At 54.3% G+C, this 8,249-nt stretch overlaps 1 protein-coding gene across 3 annotated transcripts in view; it reads left to right on the top strand.

The window, feature by feature from the left end:
• VAC14 (Vac14, PIKFYVE complex component) overlaps positions 1–8,249 on the top strand; it is a 115,897-nt gene that overhangs the window by 39,923 nt on the left and 67,725 nt on the right. For all 3 annotated transcript variants that reach the window (XM_023523639.1, XM_011380650.2, XM_011380651.2), the window contains exons 11-12: positions 3,490–3,634; positions 3,904–3,969. In XM_023523639.1, coding sequence (XP_023379407.1) covers positions 3,490–3,634; positions 3,904–3,969 — 211 coding nt within the window. The remainder of the gene's footprint in view (positions 1–3,489; positions 3,635–3,903; positions 3,970–8,249) is intronic.

Genomic DNA, 8,249 nt, shown 5'->3' with positions numbered 1-8,249 from the left:
CAGGTTCCCAGAGTCCCAGGTCCCCACTGAGCATGCGCAGCACCCAGCACACAGCAGCTCGCTCCACCCAGGGTAGCAGCCACGAGCTGCCTCCTCAGAGGCAGGTGGGATCATCGGTCCTCCCTTTTTCTGGCACTGAGATCAGTCTCCCTGGTGCCCTGGGCGCATCTGCTTCGCTTGACCTTTACCTCTAGCCAGTCGAAAGACCCAGGGACAGTGTCTCAGCTGAGAAGTGAGTTCTTGATGCATGACCTCACGCCCGTGGCTGGTCCATACTGTCTCTCAGCCTCAGTTTCCTCATCTGCGTGTTGAACAGTCAGGTTACACACACTGTGAAGTCCTTTCAGTGGCGTAATTGTAGCCGGTTGGAGCTAACATCTGCCCCACCAACAGTCTGAAGGTGCCACATGTGTGTGATTTGCTGTGGAGAAGTCGGACACTCTTAGAACACAAAATGCTGCCAGTTCACTCCATGAAATCCTTCCTTCGTTACTTGGCCCTGACACAGTGCCACCTGAAGGAGATGCCACCGTGGGCCGGCCCTTGTTTTCTGCCCTCAGAGACACTGAGCTGGCCAGAAGCATCTCGGAACCACTGTTAATGAAGGATTCCCACTGGCCAAGGGACCATCTAGCCTGTCATCTTCGGGCCTCTAGATTTGGAGTGCCCCACAGAGGTCAGCGCCAGGCTTCCCTGGTGTCCTTTCTCCCTAGTGGAGACAAGTCTGTCCTGACAAGAAAACACATTTGAAGGTGTGTGTGATGGCCCCTTTCTCCACCACACTGGGCTACCAGATCTGACCTGGCCGGAGAGTGGCCGGGCCACACAGGTAAGGCCTTTCTGCCACCCCTCCCAGGGGACCCTTGGAAACGATGCCACCATGGACTCCCCTGATCCTGGCCCTTTAGGAGGCAGTGCCATGTGGTTTCAACTCAGACCATTTAAATTCAAGTTGCTACAGCACTTCCTGGCTGTGTGACCTTGGACAGGTTAACATCTCTGTGCCCGAATTGCCGGTGGGCGTCCGAGTGGGACTGACATTTGCCTCTGAAGGACGATAACGAGGCTCTGTGGTGCAGAGCTCAGCCTGGTGCCTGACACAGAGTAGTTATACAAGAAACGGGAGGGATTGATTTTTAGTACCATCGTAATTGTCATTGTTATCAGAGCCATGTGTTCCCTCTGCCCCCCGCCATTGTCATTGTTATCATGAACCAGTGGGTTCATATATACCACTGGGCCTGAACTGCGTGGGGTAGGGGGTCGCTGGGCTTGACATGCCTTCCTCCCACCAGCAGCTCGGGACAGGCCGCTGCTAGATGGCTGCAGCCCGAGTCTGCTGGAAAGTAAAAACAAGGCCTTCCTCCCAGGGTGGTGGCAGTGACCTCCAGACACAGGGTACTCCTGCGGCAGCTGCGGTGCCCTGCAGCTCCTGCTGGGGAGAGGAGGAGACTCGCTGAGGCCTGACCTCAGGCTCAGGGTGTTAGGGAAGAGCAGGTGGGGTGAGTTCGTTCCCCGTTGCCTCCCGAGCTCCAGCTTTGGTGAAGGCTCAGGCTGTGGATAGCGCCTCGAGCTTCCCCGGCCCCAGGACCCCCAGGCCCAAGAAGAAGAGCTGTGAGGGAGCCGCCGGGAGCCCAGTAGGAGGCCAGCAGGATGGGGGAAAGAGGGACTTGGAGATGAGACAGTAAGTAGATACTGGCAGGGAGAGGGAGTGGCTAGGAAGTCGGCAGAGACAAAAAGATATTCAGGAAGCCCTGGGATGGGCTCCCAGCCCGCGGCCGTGGAGGCGTGGAGGCGTGCCGTCCCTGGCCGCAGCCACTGTCACATGTGGCTGCCGAGTGCGTGCAGGGTGGCCAGTCTGGACGGAGCTGTGCTGTTGGCATGAAACGAACACTGGCACAAAAAATACATAAAGTATCTTATTAGTGATCCTTACACTGATTTATGTTGAAATGATAATATTTGTGGTATACTGGGTTAATTAAAAGATATTAATTATTAAATTGCTAAACTAATTTCTCATTTCTTTCTACTTTTTACTATAAAACCAGAAAACATATAATTTCATATGTGGCTCGCATAGTATTTCTCTTGGACAGTGAAGGCGAGAGAGGCCGAGTGAGGGCGATGGGTGCCCGCGTTTACCACCCTGGGTTTAGTGGCGCGGTCGTCCCCGTCTTTCTGAGGTCCCCAGGAACCCAGACGCGGGATACCCTCAGAAGACCCCAGGAGCTGCCAGCCCCGTGGCGCCCAGGGGAATCTCAGTGGCCGCCCCGTCCAGACGCTCAGGCCCGCTAGGCCGCAGACGGCCCAACACTTTGCCCTTTTGACTGCCAGAGCATAGGAGGGCCCCCTGCCGCCCCCGAGACGGGCACCATGGGGAATCATCAAGCCATATTAAGTAGCAGTTCCCTTTAGCACTTAACAGAGCTCAGAACCGTGCCCTTTAGGAATTCACATCAAATGAGCTTCAGAGAGGCGGCAGGCAAATAGGAAAGCACAGGCATTGAGTTCCTGATGCAAATGAATAATTGAACAGCCTGAAAATACCACGAAAGACTGATTTGTACATGCGGCAACTGAAGTTCCTGGCCTGGTCATCGGGAAATGCAGCCCTGGTCTGCGCCCGTTGCGGCACCCGTGGGCGAACACAGTGTGACATGTCGGTAGGAAGGCAGTCCCTCCATGGCATCCGTAGGTTCTCTGCCCATACTGTCCCCATCCCCCAAAACTCCAGCCTCTGCCTGGGCTCCGTGCTTTGGGCAGAGGACTGATGTCAGTGTCCCAGCAACCCCAGCCTTGGTGCTGTCCAGTGGGATTTCTCCGCCTGGAGACCAGCAGGGTTTCGACCAGGAAAGCCAGGAGCCTGTGCCCCACTGGAGCGAAGCACATTCAGAGAGTTCCATTTCTCAGAGGCAGAGGCTCTTACCCGTCTCTAACGAGAACGTTAAAGCTTCAGAGGCGACTCAAGGCTTCTCAACCAGGCTGAACACTGTACCAAGTGCCCTGGAGTATGACAGATAAAAAGCCACAATCTCTGTCCTCACTTGAGAAATGATCTTCGAGTGCCTGGTGAAGGCCTATTCGGTTTAAGGGCTGTCATCAGGGCCTTCCCCGGAGCTTCCTGGACATGGTGGTTTTGTTACCACAGAGGGTCTGCTGGGGCCCAGCTCGGTGACACCGGAGTGGTTTTCTCCTGTAAAAGCCAGGATAGTGCTGGTAAAAGGAAAGGGGAAGTGGGCGTGAACCCAGCAGCCCGGCCCAACCCCCCCAGTGTGATTGTCGCTGCTCCAACCTTGGAAAGGAGGAGGGATGCAGCGGGAGAGAAGCCCTCTGAGCCCAAGGCCGTGCCATCTGCCTGGCCCTGACCACTCCCGGGAGAGCAGGGCACGATACCCGGGTCTGAGTATGCAGGGCCAGGGGATGCTTGGCCCCGTAGGGAGGGCAGTGGAGGGGTTCATCTCGGTTCCTCCCTGGTCTCACCCACAGCACCGGAAGGGCCCCGGTCACTCTCCACCTTGATGGGATTGTACAGGTCCTGAACTGCCACCTCAGTGACATGACCATCGGAATGATGACGAGGATCGCTGTCCTGAAATGGCTCTACCACCTGTACATCAAAACTCCCCGGAAGGTGAGCCCCCAGGCGTGCTGGCACTAGGTCACTCCAAGCCAGGGGCTTTTCCGGGGTCCCCCTTGGTTTTCGAGGGCCTTCCATGCTTGGTTAGGTTTTGGTCATTGCTGTTCTGGAGAAATCCTGACAAGCAGAGGAGTGACAAGTGCTGGAGGAACCCTTAGCATCTCGGGGGAAGGGAGGTGGTCCATGCGGAGGGCCCTGCCCGAGGGGAGCCCGGGCCTGGAGCTGGGGAGTGTTCACGGGCGCCCTGCCTCTCTGCTCTCCAGATGTTCCGGCACACAGACAGCCTCTTCCCCATCCTCCTGCAGACGTTATCGGATGAATCTGATGAGGTAGGTCCCCAGCACCCACTCCCTGTGCCGTGGCTGCCTGGCCTCCCCTTTTCAATGACAGGTGGGATCTCGTAGCTGAGAGGTGCTTGGTGTTTTGTTATTCTCTTAAATGAACACCCCAAAATTGCCCTATTCCTCATACCTGGTAAGGTGCACCGTCTATAGGAAAAGCTGAGTTTACTGCTCTCGCTTTGGGAATGAGGACTTCTGTCAGCTGTTCCGAAGTGGGCCCTGGGTCAGGGCATCCGCGAGGAAACCCGTCTGTGCGGGGACTCGCTGGTCCCCAGAAGGCAGCGGAGAGCGGCAGTAGGGAACACGGCTGTGGGTCCCGCGCCAAGTGCAGGGTCTGCCCCTGCTTCGTTGCCTGAACTTGACCAAGTTGCCTCATGACTCTGCTTCTCGGTTCCTTTCCATGTTCAGTGGGGGTGGAAACGGCACGTGGGGTCATGAGTGAAATGCTCCACAGAAGATGCTCAGTGCCACACCCGGCACATGCCGAGCACTCACTGCTTGTTGCTTTATTCATTTCAGCTGGACTCCATTTTTTACCTCTAGTTTGAAATTGGACCCTTAAACTTTGCTTTGTTGTCTCACCAAGAGCTGCTGGTGCAAAGGGGAGAGGCTGGCCCAGAAAAGCTGGGCAAGCCGGACTCTCACATCGTCTACCATCTGGGGGCGTGCCTCTAGCCACACACAGTGCCCCATGCCATTCTCAGCAGAGTCCCGTTCTGGGGAGTTCCTTTTTCAGGGGCAGGATTTGTATCCGGGCATTGCCATTCTTTAGGGTGGCATCCCATTCCCCTACCCATGCCAGCTCCAAGCTGCATGTCGCAAGCTGGCTGCCGTGCCTTGACTCACCCTTCTCCTTCCCTCTTCTGGTCTCTGGGCAGCTGTGGGCTCTGGGCAGAGCCGTGTCCTCCATGAGTCAGTGGGTCCATGAATCTTCAGACCTCCCATACTACCCAGTGGGAACGTGGGAGTGGACAAGGGCTGGAGTTTGGGGGGAAAGAGGGACGTGGCCCACAACTTCCTGTGGAGAGTAGCACCTCAGTCCTCCCAGAGCCGGTCCCAGGCTCGTGCGGGGCCCATTGTGGCAGTCCTGCAGCCTGAATCTGAGCTGAAAACGATGTGGGCAGGCGGGTGTCTGCTTCTAGGTTTTCTAAGGTACTCTGCATTTCCGGGAAACTCCACAACAGATGGTTTGGGAATCTGCCCTTGACCCCTCCTGCCTGCCCCACCACACGCGCACATGTGCACACACGCCCTCTCTTTCCCCCACCACCCACTTCCATGCAAGGCCCAGGTGGACTTGGCCCAGTTCTGCCTGAGTTGAGAGTGACTCACTGCACAGTCACAGCCCTCATTTCAATACAAAAAGGAAGAGAAGAACTTTGCTGATTGGTTCTTTCCCCAGGACTTCACTGAAAGCAGCTGAGTTTTCAGTCCTTTAAATTGAGTTGTTTAATCCCATCCAGCTCTCTGCTTGCGATTGGTTTTGTGTGCGTGTGCATTTAAAGGGAGCGGGAGGAGATACAGTCCATTAAATAGCTCTGTTCGGGTCGCGGCTGTGGAAGCTCCATTTGCTGAAGCACCAAATGTTGTCAGGGCTTTGTGGCACATCTTGTGGGTCCCCAGTGGGGAGGGGATTGCAGCTGCTCTAGGGGACAGTTGTGGGGGAAGGAGCTGTTGCCATAACAGGAGCAGAGTCCCTGCTTGCCAGTCTCTCTAGGGGAGGGATTCGGGGACCTCAGTAATCAGTGGTGAGTCCCGATTGTGCCACATCCTGCTTCTTCACCAGAGTCACATTCCTAAGTGTCCCCTGCCCGATCCCTCTGGTGACCTTGAGGGCGTACTGTATACTTGGCGAGGGACATACTGCCGTGAACAAGACAAAGTCCCTCTCTCAGCTGGGTTTTCCCAGTATTTCCAGAGACAGCCCTGATAACAAGTCGGAGCCCTCTTCAGAGTGTTCAAGACCCTGAAGCCCATCTTATCAAATCAGACCACAGCCAGACTTTGGGGATGGAGGGGGAAGACAGGAGTTTCCTTCCTATCGAAGGCTTCATGGAGCCTCCTTCACTAATGGATACGGCAGCCTTGTGAAGGTCCTTACACCCAGCCTGGGGGCCTCACGGCACAGGTTATTCCATGTCCTAGGTGAGTCTTGATATCAGCTTAATTGTATGGAGTCGTTCCTGTGCTAGGAACTGTGCTAGACCCTTCCCTTGTAATATCTAGGGAAGCCTCAGTAATTCTGTAGAGAAGGGTTGTTGCTGTTTTCTAAATGCAGCTCCAAAAACTAAGGCCTACAGCGGTTAAGGAATTTGCACACAGCTAGGAAGCGATGGGGCAAACTCAAAACCAGATCTTTTTGAGTCCAGAGTCCATCCTTTTAATTCCCACATGCTGTGTTCACCACATGCGGCCCTGGCCACCCCCATCAGAAACAGCTGGGGAGGTGGGGGGCTCGCATTTAATTGTGTCATCCCCATCTCTGGCCTTCCTCTCTTGTCCTACAAGTTCTTGAGAAGAGTTCTGTTTGGTGCGGAAAGGGGTGTGTATTCTGGGAAGGGCTCTCCTCCAGCCCCGAGACCGTTTGTCCACTTTTCTTATTGATTTTTAGAAGCACTTTGTATTCTGAGGACATTTGATTTATCCTTTTGTTGCAAATGATTTTCTCTCCCAGAATGATTGTTATAAACCCACATGCTCCTCTCCCCCTCCTTCGGTGACAGCCACTGGCCTCAGAGGACAGAGCTTAAGCAGGTGTTGATGCGAGAGCTAGGCTCAGGGAGGGGTAGGGTTCAGAGACCTAGCTCTGCCCTTCTACCACGTTCTGCAGTCCCGTTGGCATGTGGCCTCCCAGCGAGGTCTGTCTTGTCTGCCATTGTTCGCCAGTTCTACCCTGGATGACGGTTCAGCAGCCTACATACTTTGGGCATCCTCAGTTGTCTCTGCTTTTCTGTTATTCAGGATAAGTGGCTGTTTGCTCAGGACTGCATGTTCCTTACAGACTTTATCTGAAAACCCCTTTTGTCAGAAGGAATTTGCAGGTGTCAAATTGATATTCTTGGCACCAGAGTAGAAAACCTCCCATTAGCTAAAGATCCAGTTATTTGTTTTTAAGTAGAAATGCGCCCTTGATTCCACAGCGTGGAATGCAGGGCGCATGCTCAGAGGTTCCTGCTGGACCCTGGCGGTACGGTGGCGCTGCTTCTTCCCCTGGCGGGAAGATGCCAATTGTTGGCTGCCTCCCCGGCCTGCAGCTGCCTGAGTAAGCTCTGCCCGTGAGCCCCAGAGGACGAGTCCTGTCTATGTCCCGATGGTGTGGCTGGCCCAGGAGGAGCCTCGGGGTCTCCTCACCCCTACCCTACTCCCAAGCACAACTGCCTCCCACCCTACATTTAAAATCCTCAGGGTGTAATGGTGGGTACGTGTCATCATACATTGGTCCAAACTCATAGACCGTACAGCACCAGGAGTGACTCCTGACGTAAACCATGGACCTCGGGTGATAACGATGTGTCAGTGTGATCTCACTGATTGTATCCGATCAGCCGCTCTGGTGGGAGGCGTTGATGATGGAGGGTAAGCGTGCGCAGGGGCAGGGGTACCTGGGAAGTCTCTGCCTCCTGCTGAGTATTGCTGTGCACCTAAAACTGCTCTAAAAAATAAAGACTATTTAAAACAAGTAAAAATTTAAAACTTAAAAAAAAAAACCTCAGTCATTGAAGAGACCTAGAAGGACGTCTGGGTCCCACCTGACTGAATGTAGCGTCCCAGACACTTGGTCTCCAGACCTGAGCTTGGATCCCAGCTCTCACCCTCCTCGCCAGGGACCTTGGGCGAGGAGTCTGACCCCCGTGACCTGTGAAATGGGGCTAACGATGTCTACACTTGCCTCGTAGACCATTGTTTAAAGGGACAGTATGAAGCTCCCACCCAGATCCTGGCCCATGTTGTCACTACTTGTCTGTCTTCCAGGTTCTTTAGGGGGAAATTGGCCTTTTTATTGTGTTAAAGTCCCCTACTCAGGAGCAGGGCTCATCCTATTTACATAAGTCATCTTGTAAACTTAGGCTCTTTTTTTAAAGTCTTATTTACTTATTATGAAGTTTACTTTTGGTGTTTTATATTTTTGTTGCAATTTCGAATGGCATCCCTTTCCAGTAACTTTTCTCCCCAGACAACAGTGCTGCCTGGTGGTGAAGAGCACGGGCTTTGAGGTCAGGCAGGCCCAGAGTCCAGTCCTGGCTCTGCCACTTAATAGTTGGTTGGCA

The sequence above is a fragment of the Pteropus vampyrus genome, unplaced genomic scaffold (assembly GCF_000151845.1).
Source record: "Pteropus vampyrus isolate Shadow unplaced genomic scaffold, Pvam_2.0 Scaffold399, whole genome shotgun sequence".
NCBI lineage: Eukaryota > Metazoa > Chordata > Mammalia > Chiroptera > Pteropodidae > Pteropus > Pteropus vampyrus.
Note: the sequence above shows the minus strand (reverse complement) of the source record. Positions and strands in the feature narration are given on the sequence as shown.